At 44.5% G+C, this 27,049-nt stretch overlaps 1 protein-coding gene across 11 annotated transcripts in view; it reads right to left on the bottom strand.

The window, feature by feature from the left end:
* LOC120427875 (teneurin-m) overlaps positions 1–27,049 on the bottom strand; it is a 236,291-nt gene that overhangs the window by 162,753 nt on the left and 46,489 nt on the right. For 2 of the 11 annotated variants that reach the window (XM_052708712.1, XM_052708715.1), the window contains exon 2: positions 16,383–16,437. The exons of 7 other annotated variants lie outside the window; for them this stretch is intronic. In XM_052708712.1, the coding sequence (XP_052564672.1) occupies positions 16,383–16,437 (55 nt within the window). 2 more of the 11 variants (XM_039592809.2, XM_039592807.2) reach the window with 2 other exon arrangements.

Raw genomic sequence — 27,049 nt, 5'->3', positions numbered from 1 at the left:
GAGCCCCTCGGCTAGTTAGGCCCGAATTTACATAATCTATGCAGAATTATTTGTAGAGGAAAGATTTTACGGCCCCCAGCCACTCATATTATAAACGCGCGTTAACGCGTTCTGGAGCTGTGGAAAGCTGCACGAATAAAAAAAAGCGTCCATTAGGCATTTAAAATATGACAGAAAAGTCGTTAAATTTTTGGATTACGAAACGAAGAACACGACCCGGAGGGAAAAATATATAAATCCGCAATAAAAGCAGAACCATGGCTAGAAAAAAGGGGGAAAACGGAACGCTAGGACCATAAAATTAGTTTAAAGTGTAGAAAATTGAAAAATCCCTTCAAAAAAAAAGCTGCCATAAACTCTGTTTAGAACCGAATGGAAAATGAATGGAGCCGCTGCTCACATCAAACTTGCTGGAAAACACTGTGGCGCTAGTGTCGCCCGGAATGACATGCTCTCTACCAGAGCCGTCATAAAGCAACGTAACTACTTTGCTTTATCGACGTTTGAGATACCGGACCTTAGGTAGCGCCCGCCTCCGGGGCATGGCCTACTTTTTTCTCTGTCGAGAACTGCCCGATTTACGACCTCAACGAAGAAATGACCAACGGCGCTGCGCCGACTGCTGGTCCTAGCAAGCTCTGCTTTATGAATATTTATGGAGGAAAATTTCGCCCAAAGCCTCCTTTTTCTTGAGTGCTCCCGGGTGTGTTTATGGAGGCCTCAAGTAAGTGTATTTGGGTTGTGAGTGTGTGGGAAAAAGGAACCAGCGCCGAAAATAGCATCCACTTTATGGCTGCTAATAGGTTCAAGTCCTGACGGCGGCGACGCCGCCGAATCGCAATAAATAACCGACCTTTGAAGGAGAGCGTCGACCCCCTGGCCGGTAGAACCGGCCGGCGGTCCCCGGAGTTTGTCAATGAACTGCTTCCTTAACATGAAGAGAGGGGAAAAGGCGGAAAGCCAGTTGTAAACTATTGAAGTGCTATTATTCAGCCAAGTTTTTCCTTTTGCAGGACGAAAGCGATGCCCAACAGCTGCTGGGGCGGAGTGTGTGGCACGCGATTTACGACCTTACTTTATGATATTTGTCGATGTTTAATCAAATATTTGCTCCTTTTTTCTGTTCGCTTGGCGCTCCAGTTCCGCCTGAGCGGTCCGGAAGAATGCCACTTATTTATGGCGAAAATTGTGCTTCCGTTGCTCGAGAGGGGGGAAAAGTTTTTTTTTCTGCTCGCAAAAAGTGATTTCGTGAGTATATTTTTTTTTCGGGGAAAAGTTTGTGTTTGCAGCGAAATGAAAAAGAACAGAACTTTTTTGAATAGCAGATGTTGGCTAAACTTCTCAAAATAGAAATCTTAAGACTTTGAGCTTTAATTTAATAAAGTCGCCCACCCGCATTTTTTCATTGTGGGAACATTCGTTTGACAGTTCTGACCCAGTCAGAACATTCCTACCATTATCCAGTAAATTTCCGTTTGGTTAGTTTAAGCCTGTTTCACTCGAATGCAGGTTTTTGTTTACAGCGGTACGACTTCAAAACTTTTTTTACCGTTTAATTCAATCAATTTTGACCTGCAAAACATTTTTTTTCTTAATTTTCCGAACTTCTCGAATTTGATGTCGCTTAAAAATTGATGAGCCCAACCGCTTTTTCAGCGTAGGAAAGTCGCCTGACAGTCCTGATCTAGTCATAATTTTGAAAAAAAATCGTTAAATTTTCGTTAGTTATTATAAGCCTATTTCACACAAAAAAGTGGTTTGTTTACAGCGGTACGAATTAAAATATTTTTCTGCGGTTCATCAAAAGCAAAACTATTTTTTCTTGATTGTTCAAACTTTTAGAATTTTTTGTCGCTTCAACATTTATGAGTCCACTCGCTTTTTCAGTGTTAATTTACAGTAATTTGACAGTTCTGACCCAGTCAGGAATATCCAACCAATATCTGGTAAATTTCCGTTTGGTTATTTTAATCACGTTTAGTTAGAAATAGGGGTTTGTTTACAGCGGTACGCCTTTAAAACTGTTTGAAAGATTTGCTTTTATCAATTTCGACTTTAAAAAAATATTTTTCTTGATTTTTGGAACTTCTAAAAGCGGTATCACTTCAACAATTACGAGCCGCTTTTTCAGTGTGGAAACAATCATTTGACAGTTCAGACCCAGTCAGAATTTTCCAACCAATATCCAATAAATTTCCGTTTGGTTATTTAAACTTTCATTAGTAATAGGGTTTTTTTACAGCGGTACGCCTTCAAATCTTTTTCTACGGTCAAATTTAATCGGTGTTGACTTGCAAAACCGATTTTTCTTCAATTTCCGAGCTTCTAGAAGTGGTGGCGCCTCAAAATTGATGAGCCGTGTCATTCGTGTCGAGCTGGGGACACACAAAAACTACTTTTCGATGGTGTGGCGCTCGGCGAGCAAAAGTAAATCACCTAAATCATGATTTGCTTATTCCACCCTCCGGTGCCGGGGTCCCCAGGACGAGACTTTCACAGCTCATCAGTTACGAAAAGTCAACGTCGTCTTCGGTCAGCAGCCGGCAGCAGCGGCGACTAGCCATGGGTGGATCCGGTCGCGGATCATTTAGCAGCCCCCGGTTGCAACCCAATCAAGCGCAAAGTCTGCGCTGAAAGTGCGCTCATTCCTCTTCTCATCAGAACATCATTACCATTATCCCCCCCTCCCGTCTCGCTCGGTTCCCGCCCAATCTCCGAGAGCTGGAAAGCGATAAATTTCGTTGATGTAAAGAAATTTTGAGGTTCCAGCAGCAGCTCGGACACAAAGGATTGAGAGAGGGAGGAAAGCGGTGGCCCCGGGCACACAATAGCACGGAGCATAAACATCGATATAGTTCCATGGCGCCAAGACGATTACGGTTCGATTTTGATCTCCGAGAGCGTCGTCGGAGGAGATTGCCGAAAGCGACGAAAAACGGGGTTGGGGCGAGACCGTGCGGGGAGGCGCACTGAAGATATTGACGTTTATTCCTTGGCATGGATCTCCAAGCGCTGCCAATGTGGTGATACAGCGCAGCGTTGGCGTACATAGTTTGAAAATTGAATATTACGGGAATCAATTTCCGCTTAATGGCCCTACGGAACGGAGGCAATTACGCAGATCATGCACTGTGCGCTCCACAGCTTCTGGCCACAGTTATCGTAAAAATCGTAAATATCGAAAGCCATATTGTCTATTTATCGGCAAAGAGTACCGTTTATGCAAGCAGAGGAGGAATTCCCTTTAAAAAAAATGAGGGGGCGCAGCTCCAGCAGCATCTTCTTCAACGCTTTAATTCGGTTTCGGTTTTATTCGTTACTTTTATGGCACCTCTTTTTCAATAATATTTCAGCTCCTGGCCGTCCTGTGTTGTCCGTGTCTGCCTCGGAAGTGTCACCGGTAGCACTTCACTCTTTCAAAATAGAACGAGCCCGGTGACAATCGAGTGGAGCGCACGCGAGCGCTCGCGCAAAAAGTGGAAATCATAAACGTTAATAAAATGACACATACAGCGGAATAAAAAATAAGCAGTTGTGAATGCAATCATAAAAGAATGTAATATTGTTATTTATTCTCGACTTGTTCGTTGAAAAGAGCAGGCGTGCGGGAGCTCCCTTGTGCAGAATTGTCTATTCTTCTCGCGGCTGCCCGAACCTTCCTGGCAGTGTCAGTGTCACCCCGCACGTTCCGTGCGGACGGGCCGAATTTTATGGCCCAATAAAAGCGTGACAGGGGGCGCCCATTATCGTCATCGCGCGGGCTCAACATGCTGTTCGACGGATTCGCCATTAACTACATCCGATACACGCACATCGAATTGTCCCGGGTGCATTCCTCGAGACTCCGGAGGATTGTGTTTGAGTTGTGGACGAGGGAGTCGTCTCTGGAATTTTGAATGTTGCACCTCCCCTAGAAAGGTGCGATTTGATAGCGGCACTAATGTGCATTCGGTGCGGTTAGAGGGGAGGAATACGGTGGCAGAAGCGATTTTTTTTCGTTGGAATATGCACAGAATCGATTTACTAAAAAGAATATGTTTACAGCGGCACAATCAAATTATTTATTTACTTGATATTCAATTATGATCCTTAAATATACATTTAAAAATAATTTAAGCACCTAATTATTCAAATTTGCATTAAAAGTCATAAAAGTGTCGTTTATTTACAGCGGCACCGGATACAAAACAACATTTTGATAATTTGAGGAGTTTCATTTCGCAGACCTATTATTGAAAGCTTGTAGTTTTTGTGTTAATTAAGCCTTAACTGTCAATGCAATTTAAATATTTGTTAACAGCGGTTCAATCATGAATTTAAAAGTTGATAAATTGATAGAAAGGTGAGGTTAATGTAGTTTTAACATAGCCAATTCAGAGAAAATTGTCCGCAATTTGCTAAGAAATCAAGGGTTGGCTTGAGACATTTTTCTCTGTTATGGCAATATTTTTCCAAGGTGTTTTTTAGTTGACTTGAAATAATTTTTTTTCCCTTTATTTACAGCGGTACGCATCATCAAAACATTTCTTTCTCCAAGTTACTCAATATTTTCACTAATTGCCAATTGTGCAGTTAACAGTTTATATTTCCAATCGGACTTAACTTCAGAGACAATTGTAAGTTTGTTTACAGCGGTTCAATTATGCTTTTGACCCATTTAAATCAGAAATTGATATAAACTCAAAGTTAAAGGAGATCGGTGCTGCCTTTTGAGATGTCGATTTAATTAACAAATAAAAAAAAAACCTGAACCAATCTATTTACAGCGTTACTTACTTCAACGCTATTTGCAAGCAATTTTTCAACTATCCCCGCAAGTTTATCAATTTTTCAACTAATCGAATAAAAATATATAAATAATAATAGTTTGATGAGTTCTTTTTCATAACCTTTTTAAGAAAAAGATTAACTATTGATACAGTTTTAAATTTGTTTACAGCGGTTTATTCATTCTTTTAGCAGGTAGAAACTGGAAAATGACAAAAAGCTGAAATTTAAGAAGTTTTTAAAACTATTTTCCCAAACGGTGTTCTAGTTGACAAATATGATTTGTGGTAATTTATTTACAGCGGTACGCGGCTTCAAAATAAAGTTTGAACTCTTTCTCCAAGTTTATCAATGTTCGCACCAATCGACAATTGCGCAGTTGTTTGCAATGAAATTTAACTTTCGAGACAATTATGTGTTTGTTTACAGCGGTTAAATAATGCTTTTGATCCATTTAAATCATAAAATTGAAAGAAATTTTAAGATTAAATAGTTCAAAGCTGCTTTTTAGAGTGTCGATTGAATTAATTAATTAAAACAACTTTAAACAATTTATTTACAGCGGTACTCACTTCCAAAACCATTTACAAGCAATTTGCCAACTCCATCCGCAAGTTTATCAATTTTTCAACTAATCGACAATTACACTACAAATTGCGGGCACCCGTTGTTGTCGGTCCAACTCTGATGGCATTCCCAGCAGAAAGCAAGCAGTTCAAGAGAGAAAGTCCCAACTCCCACATATGTGCTTCTGTCCTGCTGGGAGCCCGGGGAAACCTTTGGTCGGACGAGACCCCCCACCAGCTGGTCATTCCGTGGGACCACTTGGGGAGTTTCCGATCAAAGCAGGGAGGGAAAAAGCGCGCTCGTTTGGACTCCTCGGGAGAATCTGATTAATAGAAGCAATTATTGTCTATAATTCGCTCCTTCTGCGGGCTTCGCCCGCCCTGGTAATGAACCGTGACATTGTCCCCCCCCCCTATCCACGTGACGACGAGTTGGGTGCAAGAAAATAATAATTTCATGGAACAATAAGAAATTGATTGGGTATCGTGTCCTTTTTTTGTTGCGCCGAAGAGAGTGGGTACTTATGGTAGGACGACATCGATACGACAGAATCATTAATAATTATTACACGCGCTGGACTAGAGTGTTGTGCCTCGGGACGACCTACGCGAAACATGTTGAAGATATATATTAAAATATAATAACGGTCACAGCATGACCGGAATCCCAAGTCCTGTAGGACATCTCTGAGGGGCACAAGCCGAAGAAATAAAAAGAAATCCACACATCATCGTTTTCCTCCTTGGCACCAATATCGCACCGAAGGTGGTCCGCACCCCGGTCACAGCAGTCTGTTCAACGCACCGGATTATATAGGTGACAAAATATTTTTATTATTTTTCATTCGGACCCTTAGTGTGTGTTGTGCTGCTCTCGCAACGGGGTCCTGGGAAGAAGAAAAAAGGTTCTCCGATATCACTCACTCGCACATTTCAGGGTTCTGCTTTTATTGGTGGCGCAAAGGTAAAGGTCCAATAAAAGCCCCCGGTGCTAAAAGGCCCAAAAATGGTGGACCATTAAGGCCAGGCGCGCCCAGGTCACACTACGCGGAGGAGGAGAAAGAAGAAGAGAAGCAAATTGCAAGGATATCGGAAAAATGCCGCATTCTTTCCCTTTTCTCGCTCCAAGTCCTTTGTGTGGCACTGGACAGGACACACACAGGACTCATTCCATTTCAATTTAATATCGATTTCGCTCCCGGGGCTTGGAAATATGAACACGGAGGACCTAAAATGACCTCTTACGTAAATATATATTACGACATGGTGGCGGTGGTGCTCTGCAAGGAATTCCGAAGAATGAAGGAGCCGGATCGTATGTACACACACCGTCTCATACACTTGACATAAATTAGACAACGATATCGTGTTCCGTTGGCCGTCCTAACGTCGTCCTCAGAGAGCGAGCGGTGTTTGGACCTCGACAAAAGGACGGCGAAGGCGGCCAAGGAAAGAAGAAGAAAAAAAACTTTGATCTTTAATAGTTTGCTCGCGCGCAAAGACCATGAAGCGGCTGACCTTCCAGGCCATTATTCTTGTCCCTCTCGTGTACGACAACAACCTTCGGAGAGGTTCAAAGTGACATCCTGATCCCAATGCCGGCATTACAACACACGTTCACATGTGACATGGTGCAGCTTTCCTTCCCTTCGTCTTGCAAGAAAGTCAGTCAAGTACAAGATTGCGCGCCCACCTCCCCATTCGCGTTGCAGAGCCATCTACCGGGGGGATAACGCCTTAATGTAGAGCTGACGCGCCTGGTGTTATGCAATGACATTGTCATGTCACACCAACTGAGAAGTTCTCAACCCAGGCCTCGGGAACCCGAAAAAAAATTAATAGGAAAAGTATGTTTTCTGAGCCGCAACTACTCAACTTCTGCGTTGGGGATAAGAATCCTTGTTCGCCTTTTTTTATGACCCACCAGGACACAAGTATTCCATCTCCAAGACCCAGCGAGAGAGAGAGAGACAAAACGCTTCGCCATTATCCTCAATTTGTTTTCTATTTATTTTTGCCCGCGCGCACCCCCAGTGTTTAACGAAAAAAAGCAAGCTCGGTTCGTCTTGACTGGTCCCTTCCAGGACTCTCCGGGTATAACTGATAGTGCCAATTTAACACTGTCATAAAAACGGGGACGAGACCAGCAGCAGCAGCAGACACAATGAGTGCAAACACGACGACGGAGAATGGGAAAAAAAATCTGGAATCTCATCTGGTAATGATTTTATCCTTCCACTTGGCTGGTAGTACAAAGAAGCTGAGCCAGAGCTGACACAAAAAAATCGAAAGAACTGGAACAGAATAGCACTTCTCGAGAGGGTAATAGAGCCCCGGCGCAATTTGCTTGACAGTTTGACAGAATTACAATATAGCGATGAACTCATTCCGTGTTCATACCCGCCATCATCCGTCAACGAAATGGGAAAGGACAGTGACATTTGTTCGGTGCCATATCGGGGGAGTTTGCTGGTCCATCAGTAAATGAAGTGTGGCCATCTGCGGTGATGAAAATTGATAAGTATTTTTGGTTCAATTCGTTCGCTATCACTCTCTAATGCAAGTGTCAATCTACATTTCGATTTGTTTGATGGTAATTAATTAAATTTTGGTGGAACACGGAAATAGTGCTCGTCAAAATAAAACAAGCTTCCAAAAGCAGTCGATTCCTAAAATACACTGATAAATCCAACCAAGCTGTTTGTTTACAGCGATTTTCAAAGATAAAAACAAGAACAAATAACCATTAAAAAATTTACTGTAAAATTTAACATCAAAATGATCGAAAAAGTAAGTCAATTTCTAAAAATTTAAAATGAAAAATATCGAAGTTGTTTGTTTACAGCGGTTTGAAAATAAGCAAACGAATTAATTGAATTTGGTCAATTTTGATGACGTGTGACGTGCTTCAAATTTTGAATTTACTCTTTTACTAATAGAAGTCTATCAGACGTCGGACTATTTTAAAACAAGTAAATATGTTCGTAAAAAATACTTTTACAAAACCATGCATTCTTCTTTTTGAGGTAATTTTGTAAAAAGTCGGTGAATTTCAAATCCAGTAAAAACATGTTCCAGAAACCGCTGCAAACAAACATCAAGTGTGTGTTTTTTTTATAGTAAGTCTTGACAAACATATTTTTCCGATTTCTATCAAAATAGTTGGGGAAAATTTTAAAAAATATCTATTTGTAACCGCTCTAAACAAACTGCACAAAAATGGATTTTTACAGCTGTTTTTAAAGCTAGTAAAAAAATAGTTAAAACAGTTCAACAAAAAAACACAGTTAAAAATTTAAGAAAGTTTTAAAAAACATCAAAAATATGGAATAAGTTGATCAATTTCTAAAAATCAAAAATGAAATATATTTGAGTTGTTTGTTCGCAGCGGTTTGAAAAGAAGCAAAAGCATGTTAAAAAAATGATTTTAAAAAACCGCTGTAAACAAACACCAATTTGTTTTCTATTTTATGTCTTGACAAACAGATATTTGTTCGATTTCTATCAAAATAGTTGGGTTTTAGTTGGAGGAAGTTTTCAAGAATAAATTTTTGCAACCGCTGTAAATTAACTTTAAAAATCGATTTCTTCTCAGAAATGTTGTTCCGAAAAACCCTAATGGACATTCACTCGAAGGTTATCAAACGTCTGACAGTTTTAGAATATGCTGAAATACCAGATGTGAGCAACCGCTGTAAATATATTAAACTTAGAATAATGTCTTGAAAACATTAGTGCAGCATTTCAAGAACCGCTGTAAACAAACACCACGTTTGCTTCACTTTGTTTTTTTTACCAAAAATCTGTCCGATTTCTATTTAAGGTCGTCTATTTACTTAAAGACATTGTGCAAACCAAACTTCTTGCAACCGCTGTAAACAAACTTCAAAAATCGTTTTTTTCACAAATTTTGTCCAACTTGTCAGTCAGAAATCTCAAGGACATCAAGTTCTTCAAACGTCTGAAATTTTGAAAGGAGGTTCCGCGCCGAAAAGTTGTGACAAGGTTATTTTTAGATTCCAACGAATTTCGCCCTTTTCACAAATGAAAAGGGGGCACACCAACTTCTAATGAACTGCGGATCTGATGTTTCCTCAAAAAACCTGATTTTCCGCTAATCCCCAGCTCGGCCTTTAATCACTCCCCCGACACGAGCCGACTAACCTCAAACTTTTTGCAAAAATAAAAGTTAAATAGGCTCCGGAGTTCCTCAGCACTAACTAAATTATAGAGACGTCCGCCCCAGGGTCTCAGGAAATCCGGGGCCTTGTCCAGCTGACGACGACGTCTCCTCGTGAAGACGGTCTGACAGCTTTTCGACTCCCACCCGGTTCCTTTCGAGTCCGGGGGGTGGGTGTTGATTTGATGAGGGTTCGCAAATAATCATTGCAGATGCAAATCTTTCGCCAGGCCCAAAAAAAGGGCCAGTTGAGTGACCTTGTGCTCGCCTCGCAGCTGGTTCCATTCGGGCCCGCCGGACGAAACGGAGATTAAAGCACCAGCGTGCACGTGACGTGACGCTTCACGGGCATGAATCTTCGTTAGGACGGGGGCTAACACATGGCGGCCAAAACATCGCACCCACGTTGCAGTTCTTGGATTGCTGAACACGCACGTTTTGCTCGTTCGGTACGATTTGTGCTGAGTCGTGCCACGCCGGTTTTTTGTCCGTGACCAATCGGACCTGCTAGGCCGCCGTCCGGCGGATCTTTCCCATGGCCTCGGAATTAGACACGGCCTGGCGAATAAAAAAGTAGCTAAATAAACTCGTCCGAGGAGAGTGGGGTTACCTTTTTCCACTTCATCTGAGCGCATCCAATCGTGCGTACGACGACTCCCTCTGGCCGGAAACAATGGTCCATGTAAACACAACGAGTTTGGCTACCGAGCGCGCAGAAGTTGCAGTCGCCACCAAAAAAGGCTAACTCGCCATCTTCCCAGAGTTCGGAACAACTGCGCTGCACAATGCGCGATTAAATTTATGGTAAAATAAACATAAACTACACGCTTATCATCTTCATTATTGTTATTATATTATTCAATTTCTTTGATTCCCGCGAGCGCAGCGCGCAGCCTACTTGATGTCGTACTCAGCGAGTCGCCAAGTCGCCACGTCGCGCCCCTGTCACCGGTGCCCATATTTATATCGCTCGCGCGCGCAGCCTGCTTCGATTGTTTATACTCATTCTGCTGTCTATTTGCTGGTTTAGTTGTTATTCTTTGCATTTTCATTTAAAAAAGGCAACCTCGTCCTGCCTCAAAAAGGCGAGGGGTTATTGACGGTAACAAGCTCTCGGGGGTGCTCAGATGTTTTGCGCGAAATTGGAAAAAAGGCAGCGGCTGCTGTCATTGTTAGCCGAACTCTTTAATCATACGCTTGGCGCGTTTTTCTTTTCGTTCCAGGAAATGTTGGCCAACGCCGGGAATTCCGAGCATTTCTAGGCAGGTAAGTTTTCTGTCAAATTTCGAATCTGTCAAAGGGGAAATTCAATCTGGGGTGACACTGCCGAAGCCAAACACAATGGCTGTTCAGCTGTACGCTCAGATTGTAGCCGATGTTATTACAACCTATTTTGGAGCGATTCCCGGGTTTCTGTGTGTCGCAGCGGGACGTCCATTGTGTTCGGTCTCATGTTACCATACACCTTCTTTCCGGGGACCCAGGCGGAAAGGAGGCTCGTAACAATTATATTAATATTTTTGCGCTTTCCCTCATAAAGAAAGGGAGAGAATCGCTCAATCCTCTTAGCTGGGAGCTGCGGTCGGTAGAACGCCGTCTCACAATGGCCGTTCTCGGATTAATTCCGGGACCTACTTCTTCATTTTCAAGAGTCCAAACAATGCCTCCCATGACGATAGCTGCGCACAGAAGTGAGCAGTAGTAGGCGAAATTCCCAAACCTACTTGATGAGCATGGCCTTCTTTTCTTTTGAGTTAGAAAACGAACCGACAACGACGACGAACAAGGTTAAGGTCCCAAAAGACATGGCCTGCCTAGGTTCCGTTTGGTGTGTGCGTCCTTATCAATCCGGGCCATGTGTGTAAGCCGCAAGGAGGCAAAGAAAAGGTTCGCCGGATGAGCAAAAAAGAGAGCAGGAAAAAAGGCGAACCTCGGGGCCAACTACAGAGGACCTTGTAAGGCAAAAGGAGAGATGTCTTATTCTCCTGACAGGCCCCGGGCCAGCTACCGGAGAGTCTCAATAACAATCTCCTAAACAGTGGTACTTGTTTATAAATTTCTATAGGCATTTGTCCTTCTATTTAGCTGTCTTCCTTTTGTGTGTGCGAACTCGGTGTGTAGCTCTCCCACTCCGTACAAGGACCGACGCGCGCTGTACTCTCCCCGGACAATCTCCAAGGAAAACTCTAACAATATAGCAGACTTTTTTCCAGCAGCAGCATCTCCCATCTTGAAAGGAAAACGACACAACTTCGACAAACATGTCGTTCAAGTTGCGCCCAAGCTGAATCCAATTCGGATCCAACCTGGAACAATACTCTCCTGCTCCCCGGTCCAAAAAGTCACTGAGGGCACACAGAAAAAAAAGTACCAACCCAGAAAGAAGACCCCGAATAAATTGACTTTCCTTTGCCGTTCCCGGGTTGTTGTCTCCCGGTTTCTCTGACTTCCGAGCCTCTTTCTCGTATTCTCGTGCACATACACTCGTAATTACATGCTGAATTCATTATTTTTGCGCATACTGTGTGACGTCGGAATCGTCTTGCCTTGGTAAATCGAACTTCCTCTCCACCTTCTTCTTACTGCCGTGCCGCAAAAGGACACGTGCCAGAGGGCGAAATTTGCTATTTTGAATTCGTCGACGGCGGACGCTTTTAATTAGAGTTGTACACTCTGCGGGCCTCGAATAGGCGAAGCAAAGGGGGCCCACACAGCTGGGTGTCGAATTAAAACGGAACTCGGAGGCGTACTTCTTTTGTTGCGGACGCGCAACGTTCTGTTCTGGTTCTCCGATGGCACCGTAATTATAGAACTGGCGCACCTTCAGTGGATGTGTGCGGAATTGACAGGAAGTGTTACAGTTTACGTTTTTGGAAAGGTGGAAAACGATGGGAAAGTTAAATTTTCGGTTTAAGGTTGGTTTATGTAAGGTGCCGCTGTAAATAAACGACAATATCGTCTTTAGAATTAAAATTTTCACTATCAATAAAATTTTCTTATTTTCAAGAGGATTTTTACTCTTACAACCATGTCAAGTAACAACAATAATTTATTCAGCATCATAACTGTCTGAATCACATATAGTGTCATTTCGGTGTACCGCTGAATTACATTTATCTTAAATACAAAACAAATCAAATGAAGTCAAATTAAAAAAAACTTCTTTGATTCGATTTGAGATTACAGTCCGACATTTTCTCGACTGGGTATTGAGTTTGACAGCCCATACCCAGTAAGAAATTTCTCCAAAATTTGATGGACTTTTATCGTCGATCTGAATTCCAGTTCGCCAAGAACTGCCAAGAACTCACGAACCCTTCGTGAACTGATGAGCTGAATCAGCTGAGCTCTTGAATTCAATCATTTCAAAATTATGGCAAATTGAAAATCAAAAATCTTCTTCGATCCGTCCGCAGTCTGTCATTTTCTCGACTGGGTATTGAGTTTGACAGCCCACACCCAGTAAGAAATTTCTTTCAATATTGATCGACTTTCATTGTCGATCAAAATTCCGACCAAGAACTTTGAACCCGCCGTGCGGAGACCCCCTTTTGGGACCACCATCGATCGATCGGTTTCGCGACAGCTTGTCACCGGACGCCGCCGCCGTTCGCGTCGCGTCACCTGTCAATCGAACATCGTCGTTCTACCCGGCAATTATCCACCGCTAATGGACACCACCGCGCGCCGTAAACTCGGGACTGTGCGAGCTGTGTAATTCTGGAAATTAAAAGTTACATCTCTTGCTCGCACAAAGTCGATAATTAATAGTTGTGTGCCGCACCGTATGAGGAGAGGCACGTCCTCTTCGTGTGACGTGTTTGTGCCCCCCTCGGACAAATCCGTACGGACTACATGAAATGTAGGTTGGAGAGAGGGGGGGGGGAGGGCAAAAAGTTCCAAACCCTTTCGGGCAAGGACAATCCCCTTGAGATATCCGGGCGAGCGCGCGCGTCTTGCATACCAGCAATCAAAGAACTGTGAGTGAAGGAAAAAATGTGCAACAACGACACTCGAAGCATTCGCCCAGGGACACGATTGGAATTGAAAATCTAGGTCGGCACCTTTCATCGATCCGAGGAGGGAAAAAACACACACACGAGATAATAGGAGGGATGTTCCTCCATAAATAAATAGAGACAAGATTCCGGAGCTGCGGGTTTCCCATTCCTGTCGTCTTCGATTGGTGTAATTGAACCGAGTCCCGACGACGACGTCGTCGTCGACGTACTTTTGAGAAAAAGGATGAAATAATAATAGTTGTGGCAAAAGGAGCAGTTTTTTACGAGTAGAGTTGAGAGATAGTGGCGTGGCGTCCAAGGACCCATTCCGGAGGATGCGGCGACATCAAGGCGACCGAAATTTATTGCACACAAGGCACTAACACAGAAATCGACGGCGAAGAAGTCGACGAAACCGCGCCAGATTCAAATCTCGTGGGAGACGGTGCCCCGGGAAGGAGTTTCCCGCTGCCGCACATGGGCGCAATTCTTCATCGCGTCCTAATCAAACTAGGTAATCTTAATGAATGTTTCATGTATTTCTCCAATGTCGTAAAAAGTTTTTTTTCTCCCCACTTCTTCGTGTACACAAGAGTGAGATGGACGGCCAGGCCGTGGCAGTCAAACAGCTGTAAGGGATGTTTCGTTACCGTTTTTTCTCCCTTTTTTTCGAAATCAAAATTGCAACTCGCACGCTAACGAATAAAAGCGGATCAGAAAGCTCATTTTCAGTGTACAATACTCCACACACGCCCCAGTTCCTCACACACTCACGATACATATTGGAATCTATCAAAGTAATACCGGAGGGATTTAAAGAGCTGAGGGAAAATGCGTCGGAATTTGGGCCGGCCAAAGAAAGGATCCAAATTCAATAAAATTGATTTCACATCATTCACTTGCTCGCTGTCTGTGCGCTGTGCAGAATTGAACTATACGGGTTCGTCCTTCTCGTGTGCGGCCCCGAAAAAGGGGGATATCTCTCCGTTTGTGCTGAATGCAGCCCAGCGCAAACGGAAAACCAAAACGTGTTTATTTATTTATGTGTGTATGTTGGAAAATCGGGCAAGAATTGAAACTTAGACTGAGGAAGAGGGAAATATAAGACGCTACAATCGGATCACACCGGTCTTTTTTGGCTGGGGAAGCCCCCCAGAAGAACGACGCCGACAAGGAATGGAAGATGAAGGAGTTTTTTAAATTATTTATTGACTTTTCCTATTTTGGCAGGAGCAATCGATGGGGCTGCTAAAGGGATTTGGGTTCGATTTATTTTCGTTTTGCGAGCGGTGGGCGGGCACCAAGGTGAATTAAGGCAATAGCTTTACTGTGATGTAAAAGTTGAAAAATCGTCAAGCGACTACTAAGTTATTGCTTACAGTACCGCTGCAATCAAATTTAGCTTGAAAAATTAAGACGCCACTTTGATTGATATTTTTCTATCTGGGAACAGTGCTTTGACAGTTGTGCCCAGTCTAGAGCATTTCGGGTACGAATCGCTATCCGGATAAATTCTGTTTGGCACCATAATTATTTTAATTGCCTGTTCCAATCAAACGATAAGCTCTGATCGCAGATATCGAAACAATGAGGTCTCTAATAGCAGATACTTTCAGAAACAAGCACTTCAAGGTAATGAACAATTAAGCAAAAAGCCATGTGCGGCGAGAGCATTGTATGCGAGCACACAAAAATGTCAAATGTCAACGGGTTAATCCTTGCAAGAGCTCCGTTGCCGTTGCGCGCTATTTGCGGCCCAGACCTTTGGTTCCTAAATCAGACACGCGGGGCCATTATTCACAACCACCAGCTATTTAACAATGGGACAAGAACCATTCGCGTCGCACGTAGATTGTAAGCCAGATGACCTTTCTTCTTGTTTCCAGCTAGATTTCCAGCCCGGCGGACGCGCGCGCGCGAAAACGTTCCTGGTTTTTATCCGGAATCGCGATGCACACCGCGGAGCGAGAGAACCCGCACAGTACCCGGCACTCATGGGGGACGCTACTTAGGCATATCTCGGCGCTGATAGCGCCTCCTGGCGCGGATGGGCTTGCTTTTTATTTCTTATCCAGGACGTCGCCGTCGTCGCGGTTGTCTGTACTCTCTCTCTCTCGGTTGGAGTTATTGTTTTTTGAATAATGAAAGGAGAACGCGCAGGCAAAAAAGACACAGACATAGCAAGCAACATAGCACACTTTTGTGTAACACAAAACAGGAGACAAAGACACAGACATGTACTTAGAGATATGGTATGATATAGTGAGACAAACACACACACAGAGAGGCGACGCGAGGCGCAAGACAAAAAGAGTAATGTGGATTAAAAAGAAAACTGTTTTTTTGTTGTAGTTGCAAGAACAGGAAGAAGTTTTCCAAGATACACTCACCCATATTGGGAGCATAACTACTGTGTGTTATTGTTTCTTACGCTTCCTGTCGAACCGAAAACGGAGCAGAGTGCACTACAAAACGACGTTTTTTTTTCAGTCGACAGAACTTGGCTTTTTTTCAGCTGATATGTGTGTTTTATACCTACATCTACTACCGGAGAACCCTACGCTATCTCTCCCACTCTCTGTATAAGGAAAGAAGAAAATCGTGCCCGCCACCAACTTTCCCGCGCTTTGTGTCCGATACGGGTCCGGCGATGCGGAACGGCAAGAACCGCCGCGCGTCTATTGTCTTTCTTCTCCTCCAAGATTACGACTTATCGACAACACACTAGCACCTATCGGTACTCAAACTATTGTTGTGACGACGTGATCGGCGCGACTGTGTGGTACATTACTCTACGTGATTGAAAACTGGTTACAGTTACGAACGAGCGAACCAACTACTGCACCCACAGAAAAAAGAAACACGCACACACATACACTCTAGATCCGGGCGCGCTCGTTACTAGCAGCTGATGGGTACAAACCTGGAAAAAAAGAAAGAAAATTAAAATTAGTCAAGTAAAAATATAACAATAAACGCTAAAATAACTAAATAAAACAAAGTGCCGCTGTAAACAAATAGATTCGTTTGGCGAGTAGCCAGAATTCAATGAGGGACTATTATTTTGACAGCTGCCACGCAGTAGAAAATCACCACGGTTAAAGTCGACATAAATCAAATTACCGCTGAAAACAAATAGTTTCGTTTGCCAGCGAGGCACAATTCAATGTGGGACTGCCATTTTGACAGCTGCCACCCGGTAGAAAATCTTCGCGCTTCAAGTCGACATAAATCGACTTATAGCGGTAAACAAACATTTTCGTTCGCCAGCTAGCTAGAATTCAACGTGAGACTGCTATTTTGACAATAAAAAATCTTCGCGCTTTAAGTCGACTTAAATCGAACTTCTTTTGAGCGGAAAACAGTAATTTTGACAGCTATGAGATTTGTACAGATTTTGATAGCTTTACCCAGTAAAAAATCTGGAAAGTTCTGAACTGACGTTCACAGCAAACCCCCAAAAGCCAAACTTCCCGTGTCAATTGCAGAGGTCAGCAAAGTTAATAAACCGTAAAATAATCAATAACTGATAACAATCTCATTTTCTTGAAATTTAACGAAATAGTCCCAACTAAGAGAGAGAGTGAAAACCAAGTGTTTGCCCGGTCGTCCTGAAGATGAGCTTTTCAGCAGAAGCAAACAACAATCTGGCTTTCTGGCCGGGACAGTGCAGTGGTGTGTTTGCGCCGAGGGAGTGAGTCTTATGCCCCCCATAATACAGGCAAACAAACGGACGACGAAACGGAGAAAACACAGCACACAATAAATGAATTAAATTTTGCCTTCATTGCCATTCGATAACCGCACCAGCACCAGCTTGGAAGACTCTGGTAGAAGTCAGCGCCAGAGGACTCGGACTCCGGGTCCGATGCGATAACAGCAATTCCAACTATGATGATGACGCTGGAATATTGTCTATTGTCTTCGATTTTTTTCCCTGTTCTGTCCTTTCGGAGCTTTAGGGGTAAGGGAGGGGTGAGGTGCCTACGGGCGACCTTCTTCCGATAAAGTTCTTATTGTTTGGCTCTTGACGTTCCACAGAGAGAGTCGTCGGTTGGTCGAATGTCCACATGCACACTTGTGCTTCGGAAAGCCCAAGGCTAGTATTTTTTTCTACGGCGTCCACCCGCATTGCTCAACTGCACTGCTGCTGTGTTGACTGTAAATACCGCAATATCGAATCATAAAAACAAATAAAGTGAGGTTAGTTTAGTGCCAGATTCCTGTTGACCTGGAAGAATGCTAACGCAATAGCTGGAGGGCTGAATTGCGGCCTGTTAATTGCTTGGCCGGATGCAAAGACAAAACTCCGCAGTCTGCGTTGAGCGTGCACAAAGGAAATCCCAGTAGAAATAGAAAAGTCGACCTCCACCTCCAGCTTATGTCGGCTCGACAAGTTTTGATCGGTTCCGTCCCAATTTGTGCCGCCCTGTGCCACATTCCGCACAACCATACATCATTATGCAAAGTAAGTTGTGTGATGTGTTACGGTCGATGATTGCTGAACTTTGCCAAGTCTTCAAAAGTCGAAACCTAAGCCTACAAAACATGCATAAATTTCTATCCCAGGCCTTCTTTGATGCCCTGAATCAGAAATCAACTTTAAAGATAAAAGTAACAAATGAAATCAAAATAATAGGCAATTAGAGGAGATTTTGTCTCTACCAGTTACCGAGAGTGGTGGGACATGTACGGAATTCACCAGGGAGTTGTGTCTTCGTCACATCGACGACGTCGACGTCAAAAGGGGGACGACATCGAAAAAGTGAGCGACACACGCGGAGCGTAGGGTATTGAATATGGATTTTGTCATTTGGAGCAGAGCATACACGTTCCGTCGAAACTTGCCTCCTGGCATATAGACCGAGAAGCACCGAGAGTGCCTGTTCATCATGATGATATCAATCGCAAGAAGAGGCACCTCTCGCAGTCCATCTTGCACAGAGCGAAATATTTTTATTCGAACGAGGAAATTTCCAGCGAATCGCTTTGCATCCCGCCCTCCTTCTGCGAAGGACCCGCCCCACACGAGAGCGCGCTCGCTTGGATTATGATTTATTAGAATTGAATGACATTTCAAACTCCTTCTTAATGGCAAACGTCAGATATTTGGTTTCACCGGCGGTTTGGCGAAAGAAAGAACGATGTGCCCTTTTTTGTGCCACCACACGATATATTCCCATCCGGAGAGTCTCTCGTTGTCGCACGATCACTTTCGATTCGTCGTTTAGGGACTCGCCCCCCTCAACCATATCTGCGCCTTCCTGAAGCAAAGTGTGTGTAATTTTAGATTTCGCCAGTTTTCTCCTTGATTTTTTTCTCCTTCTGCGCGAGCTCAACTGATTTATATTGATTTATGGTATGCTATGGTTGAAAATTACAATATAATAGGATTTATGAAATATGCTTACGGTCGGGTCGTCGTTGGAAAGTTGCGCTTTTGCTTTGGCGATTGAGGCAAGTTAGAGGGCAGAGAAAAAAACAAACCCCAGAGGGGGAAAAAAGTTTGGAGCTATATCGGCGCCTAATGAACGGCATTTGTGGAGGGTTGCATGGGGTGAACAATGAAAGTCAACACGAGTACACGCGCGTAATTGACTGCTAAATCCCGGGAGAAATCCGATACTGGCGGCAGCGATCGGGGGGAAAAGTCGACACCCAAATGCCGACTTGCACGAATTTGAGCAATAGACATTTTACTATCAGGGTGTTGCAGTTTGACAGTTGCAACCCTGTAAAATATCAAACGATTGTCAAAATTCTAGAAATCGACATAAAGAAAAACTGCGTATTTTTTAAAAGTACCGATCGAAATTTTTCTATCAGGGTGTTTTGGTTTGACAGTTGCAACCCTGTAAGAAATCGAACGATTGGCAAAACTCTAGAAGTCGACATAAACAAAAACTCCGTAAATTGCGTCGATTTCGCAATTTTGTTTGTTTGCTTAGTTTTGTGTGCTTTAGCATTGATGGCGCCGTAATTGGGGTGAAACTGGCCAAAAACTAACCGCTCGGTGCAGGGGATCCACCGAGAAGGGGCCCCTAAATGGATTTGTTAAACCGACAATGTATCCCATTAGCGGCCACTACTCCGTCATAGAGATCTGAGAGCGCTCTCGGGGAATGGGAGGCTATTAATCTTCCTCCTTCAACGTCGAGGCAGCAGTGTCTCTCATTCACACCATGTCACAGGCCTCAGCGGGGAGACCATTTGTATGATTGAGAGAATTGATTATTGCGAGATAATGGAATCATATGTGAATGCCGGCAGGCGTAAGTGGTTCGGATTTAATGTAAACATTTGTCAAATATTGTCTTGCAGCTCTTCTCTTTTTTGTATCGAGTGCCCTTGGAGAGGCTTTTGTGCTGAAATTACAGCTTTTGTTTGGGGAGCCTGCTGCTATTTGCTCTGTTGATTGCACCGGAGAAGAGCAGATCCACCCGAAACGATAACCCAGGGTCTTCCCCCTTTTTCGTTCATATATTTATGGAGCTGTCTGCTTCCTGTATAAATCCACTGTCAGCATCAGAGAGCGCATGAATGCTGATGGATGGAGCGAGATAAAATAATTCAATTAAAGATTTTGACTTTCTACACTAGACGACAAACTGTTTGGGTGGAAGCAAGAGGAAACATCCTAGCAGCAGTAGATCGGCAAAGTCAAGCACCTCAAGTTATGCAAAAGCCATGACAATTCGCCTGCAATCGAGCACGATTCATCTGAATCTTGCTAACCCTTTTAAGCGGTCCGGAGCCGGCAGGGAGATCGCTCCAGGAAGCTCCACTACGCTTTACAATGGAAAATATTCCAGCGATTTCTCCATTTTTCCATATATGCACCTTTTTTCTGCTCGCTCGTTCCCTTCCAGCTTCGCTACGGGGGCCCTACGAAAAAGGAAGAAAGCACCAGGTCCCAACGCCGTATGCTCTCTATGCAAACACGGGAGTAAAAGACGACGACGGCAACGTCTTCGCCAAAGTCGACATCTTTCAGCAGGAGGAACTACGACGACGATGTCGCTAACGAGGACTTACAACCCGGAGTGAGCGGAAGAATCGACGAGGGTTGGATAGATAAATATATTTGTTTACCCCAAAGAGACGATATTATATTATACTCTTTTTTTTCGCTGCTCGACTCTTCCTTTCCTTTCCCGGCGAACGTTTGTCAGGGCTGATTGGCCTGGGATAAGAACGATCGGAATGCACAATGGAGCTCCGAAGCTTTGAATTGAGCTTCGGAAATTTAAATATTATATTTACATTCCTGGTCCTGGCTCCTTCTGCGTGTCTTCGCTTTCCGCTCCCAGAAGATCTCACGTGTGCAGGATGGAAACCAACTGTCAAAACATTTGCTTCCCGCTGGATCTTTGCTGGTACCGGAAATGCCACCGAATTCTTGTTGTTCTGTTGCGTTCCGTGACATTACCACACGACGTAATTACCAACCTCACTCTCTAATGTCGTAGGACGTACGAACAAAAAAAGCGACGTTTCCACCCCAGCAATAATGACACACGAAGGAAAACAAAAGGTCCCCGGTAATAATAGACATCGCGCGCGAGAGATGTGATATTCCGGGCGAGCCCATTAGATGTGACGGTTTTGGGTGGGAAAAACATCGGCGTATGTTTGTTGAGTGTAAAGATTACTCCAAACAATACTAATAGCTTGGCAAATAGCGCGCGGCCCCAAGTAGAGATGCTGAGCCGACGAAAATTAGCGCGTTTGCTGGAGCGCGAATGTCGACCTACGCGTCCCATCGATTGCTATGGGGGTGCGGTTTGACGTTTGTTTTGATTGTACACTCAAAACCAAATTTAGGCGATTTCTGGATGGATTCCGATCTTTTTTATGAATGTCGACTAATTTGCAAAATGCTGCGTTGGCAATTTTCTTAGTGGGGTTGTATTGACGTTTCACACTCAAAATTGTGTTTACCCATTTTTCAGTGGAATAAACCCATTCAGCAAATTGAACTGTTACGAAGAAATCGATTCCAACCCCGAAAACACTGCTATTTTTGATGAATTTCGATCATTTTTGTGAATGTCGACAAATTTGCAAAATGCTGCGTTGGCAATTTTCTAAGTGGGGTTGTTTTGACGATTTACACTCAAAATAGGTTTACTCGTTTTCCAGTGAAATAAAGCCATTTTTGAATGTCGACTGATTGGCAACGTGGTACGGCGGTCGATTTCTATGTGGGTTTGTTTTGACGTTTTACACTTAAAATTGTGTAATTTTTCAGTGGAATAAAGCCATTCCGCAAATTGAACTGTTACAAAGAAATCGATTCAAATTCCAGCCCCGAAAACACTGCTATCTCACCGAATGTCAAGTTCAACGCGGGGCACCGTCGGGTGGGGCGCGGCGTCCCAAATCATAGTTATTAATTTGAATAATGATACAACTCCGGGGTCGTACCATAGGGTGCCCGGGCCCGGACCGCAAGGTCTAGGCTGCCTGGCACGAAATCGCGCCACAATCCAACCATGAAATGAAATTTTCTCCCTCTTCCCCGCGCCATCGTCGTCGTTCTTGGGCCGGTCGGGCGAACTCAATTCGTTCCGAAAATTGCCGATGTTTTGTCTTTTGCATTATAATTAGTTCCTGTGGGACGACCCACAGTCGGAATCCCTCGTCGTCGGAGGCTCACACACGATCTCATCCTTTCCGAGAGCTTTTGTTGTTCTCCAATTGTTTGATTACTATATTTCAATTATTATTTGTTTTCATCTGCTGCCTTTTTGATTGTGCCTGCCCCGTTCTTCGTTCGGATAATTATGTAAATTACAGTGTTTTCGGTGGAAGGGAACAAAAAATTCCGCCATGTTTGGAAATTCTGCGTGGTCACTGCGTGAACGTGCTTCCCCCACGATTTGGGACCCGAACGCGGCGTGAGATCCGTCCTCGTCGGTTCCAAAATCGTGTTTAGCTAAACAAATGTCCCGTTTAATCGAACGAATTGTACCACAACAAAACGATGACAAAAACCAACACCATGTGAAGAGGGGCATCCTCTTCAACGCGCGTTGCGTGGTGTGAAATTAATTGAAAATTAATCGTGAAAACAAACAAAGTGAAATCAATTTCACTGTTGATCGATTTCGGTTTCACCCGACAGCCGGCCTGCGGTGTCCATTGCGTCGTTCCAGGCGTGAAAAAGTGCTACTTTAACGCCCCAAGGTGCCCTAATCCAGGCGCGGAAACGGTTTCCCACACGCTGATTAGGCGCGGATCAATTTACCGTACACGCTTTTTGTTGTACGCGCAGAGAAGATGGCGCAAAGTGCGAAAGTGGATAGTTTTTATAAAAACACACCTTCACTTCGATCATCTAACACATCTGCGTTAGAAGGGGAAACTAATTACCAGTTTGAGTACCGACATCGTCGAAAAGTTGTAAGAGTTTTCGTTAATTAAACAAAATTATTGTGCGCGCCTATGGAGGGCTCGCGCGCTCACCAAATCCTCGCCATAAATCATTGTTAATTAATTTTCTGTCTGGCTTGTGGCGGAAAATATGTTTCCTTTTATGCTCATCAATTCATTAATTATCCGTCTTCTTACAGGCGCGCACTCGCGCCGCGAAGATTTTGATGAAGACAACTGCATAACAAGCCACATTACGTTTACTGTTTTTGCCTAATTGCAGCTGAAGTGCATCACACACTTGAGTAGTTCGCCGCGAGCGTGTAGACGACAAAGGACGCAGCCAGCTGCGATGCGTCAAATGTCACCGTTTGTTTACACGTGGTTCGCGCTTTTGCAGTAGCAAATTAATGCCTTTTGCAATTCATATTTGAAACGGAATTTGAAAAGAAACCTTGTCAATGCTCTCTGTCAACTCTCTGTCAATACACAACGACGAAACTTGACCCTGTTTGGTCGAGACTCGTTTGTCAAATCTGTCAATTTTCAGCGGCAACCCCGTCGTGTGGGTTCCGTCGGTCCCATTTATCACCCGAAACGGGAAGCTCTGGAGAACCCACCGATACGCGATCATTAATTACGGTTGTGTCTTCGGGACGACGAGAGGGCAGCCCAATTCGCCCGATTTGGGCCACGCAGGCTATTAGCGAGGCATCACCCGGGCATAAATCTAATCGGGCTGACTTTGGCTCACGCCGAGATCGATAATCCGGTCGTGGGGGATCATCCCCGTGGTTAGGGAGGTAAAGTCGTGATACTCCTGTCGGCACGCCACCAACGCTCCAAAACATGATGTAATTTCGTGTTGTTTATGTTTTTCACGTCCCTTTAGTGGAGCAGCATTCAATTTGAATTTCTCCCTCTCCCCAGTTGAAGTTGGAACCCGGTGGAGGTTAATCGATCGTCACGCTCACAGGAAGCAGGGAACGAAACCACGGTAGGGTAATTACCTGGACATCGTTTAACCCCCAACCGATCGTGGAAATGGGACCATGTGGCCAAATGCCCCCGTAGTTCGCGCACCCCTTTAGAAAGGGTCATAACCATTTATTTTGCGATTGAGAGATCGTTGTCAAAAACGGACCATTGTTTATCACGATCGCGTGTTCCTCCCCTCGCCCTTCAGAAACGTTTTGTTGTGAAAAGTCTTTTCGCGCGCCCCAAAGCATCACAAAAACAAGAAACTTTTCTTTTGTGTTACGCGCAATGTTCGGCGGTAATGATAGCTCTTTGAGAAAAGACTTTCCTCTCTGTATTGAAACGTGTGAGCCACAATGAGCGGACGGCGATGACGACAGAGCGGGACTAATTGGTGCTTTCCTTGAGCGTCTCGAGCTAGATACGAGACAGAGACGTCACAAAAGTCGACATAATTGCAGCAATTTCACGCGGAAGTACCTCTACAATAGCGGCCCGCGGGAAAGTTCGATCGAAGCTTCCGCCCCGGTCGGGTATTGTTTATCGACTGGGCCTGTCATCAATGCGGGGGACAATCGAAACAAAAAACAAAACGGTCAAATTCATCACACTTTCACCCCCCTTTTGAGCAGAGTCGACATAAATCAACGCCGGGGCAGGGGGATTACGCTTTTCAACAGGACCATTTTAAACGACCAAAGTTTTCGGTCGCACAGCGACCGGAAGAAGGCACAAAAGTTAAGCCACTAGATAAATACTGGTCTCAAGGCTGGAAAAGTTTCCTAACCCGGTCAAAAGCAGTCCTAGCAGTCCGTGAACTGACCGGTAGGAGGACCGCGCGCGCGCACGCACTGTTTTGACAGGTGAGGTTTTTCCAGCGCCAACTTTTCCATTCTCAGCTGGCGTGCGAGATTACACATTCCACCGCTGCAGCCATTATTTATGGGCAGATGTCAAAGTTTAATGGTACCGCCGCGACCACAGACTTTCTCCGCCAGTGTGACACATAGCAGAGCTACCGAAAAAGAAATGAGCGGGAACCGTGCGCGGCGGGGTCTGTGAATGTGATCTCTGTGTTCTTTCATGTGTTTTTCCATTCGGGGGATTGTCTAAATTTGTCGCCCGTCTGCAGCCGCCGGCTGCGTTCTTGAACGGGGGCCTATCTGTCAAAGTTCAACTTCAAACGCAGGCGGGATCAAACATTGATCCGCGTAGCCTACTGCGAGCTATTTGGCTGGTATTTTCCGAGACAGGATATGTCAAGACCAGTGAGAGTGCACTGGGTTAAGTCACCCGGTTCAGAATGCCGTCACCGAGTGCATTTCCTTTGCTTATCTTCGACAAGGGATCGTTAATTGTTTGTGTTATGGGTGCATGTTACTAATTGTAAATGCGTTTTTGCTTTCGTTTGGATATTCTTTCGGGGCTTTCCCGAAGGAGTCGTGCACTTTCAAAAACAAAGGTTTTATTTTTATGCTTTGCCATGTTTCTTATTTTTTTTCTCTCTCTGTTTGACGTTCTAGAACCGCTTCGAGGAGGGCTGTCTTTCGTCAACTCGGCCATGTGTGTTTTTGTGTGCTTGGGTATTGATGCAGTTTTGGAGTTTTATGAACTGCTTGAACGAGAGTGGCCATGTTTGTTCAGGGCTGTTTTGCATCCGCACGATGTCGCCGGAATCTTTTTTCGGTGTTCCTTCTTGCGCGCACCCTCTAGGCAGACTTTATCCCTAAAGTAAATAAATTTAACAAATTGACCGAGGAAAAAATCGTTTCCGTACGCCATTAGTTAGCATAAGCATATTTATATTTAATTTCAGTCAGTATGTTCTTATCTGAACGTAGTAGGCCCCCTTGTTGGCCCGGTCGCCCCGGGCAACTCTGATTGCGAGAGCTGTCAGGCGGCCCGCATCTGCATGTATGACGTCGCGACGAAGACACACATCAATCGTAGCAGGCCATGAAGCGCGCCAAGTGCGTCGGAGCGAGCAGAACTGGGCGCGTAATTGCATATAATTTCCGAGCGCTCTTTAATTTCAGCTCGTCGCTGATTTTTCGGCGGGGGACTCCCGCCTGGAGAAGAGACCCCGTCGACGACGGAACGCCATCTTAATTCTGGCGTCGTCGTCGCTTCGTTGTTTTCAGGTAATTAAACTTAAATTACGTCCCGCCCTGGGCGGGATTCGGTTTCACGAATTTGTCGTCGTTCCCGATTTAAGGTGCGCACACTTTAATGACTCTTCTTCGCCGCTTCGTCCGGCCGTCCCTCCAAAAGAACTGGATCATAAATTCCAAACTTGGACATCTTCTAATTTTCGCCCGCTCGCGAACGAGGGGCGTTGAGTCCAAGGCGCGCTCAACGGAGCGGAAATGATCACATTGGGCGCGGAAATTTGGTCACCGTGGTTCTACGCCGCTGTGCGGCGCGGCAACGATTAATTAGTCGATATATTGTAAAACAAACTAAAAACTGGTGGCCACCAATTGGCTTATGACTCAATTCCGGAGGTCCGATCATTTCCTTTTGCTTTCAGGCAGGGTGTCGGGTTCAATTAGGGTGGTCGTCGTGTGAACCCGAGCTTTCGTCCGTTAACAATGGACGTCGTTAGGTTTAATGTCGGCGAAATGCGTAATAAAGATAAATTTGATCGTTTGTTGATTTTCGGTGCAACGGACAATACTTCACAGGACGCAGCCATCCGTGGTTTACGCGCGAGCTGTCAGACGGGCGGCTAAATTAGGAAGTCGACATAGACAGTCAACCCACTAAGAAATGTCGGGCTCAAGCAGTTACGATCTGAGTCACTTTTAGCGCGCCAACAGCTGTCAAAACGCACTCGTGGTTTGTTTACTGATCGGGGAAGCCGGCAATAAACATTGGCCGAGTTTCGTCAACCGCGATCACGAAAATGTCTGTTTACCCGTTTCGGTAAGTATCAATTTCCATTTAGCAACAACAACACCAAGAGGGAAATCGAGCAGCATTTGAAAGATGCGTTTGGCGTAAACAGACGATCGGTTGTGAATTGGGTCATCGCAGCTCGCAACTCCCATGAGACCGACGACTCCGGTATTGAGCAAGGGAAGATCACGTTAATTACGCGCGCATCGATGATCGTCGGTCTCACATCACAAGAGGAGAGTGGACACTGCGAGTGGAATTCCTCGAATGGATCGCTGCCGCGA

Source organism: Culex pipiens, chromosome 2 (genome assembly GCF_016801865.2).
Source record: "Culex pipiens pallens isolate TS chromosome 2, TS_CPP_V2, whole genome shotgun sequence".
In the NCBI taxonomy this organism is placed as follows: domain Eukaryota; kingdom Metazoa; phylum Arthropoda; class Insecta; order Diptera; family Culicidae; genus Culex; species Culex pipiens.
Note: the sequence above shows the minus strand (reverse complement) of the source record. Positions and strands in the feature narration are given on the sequence as shown.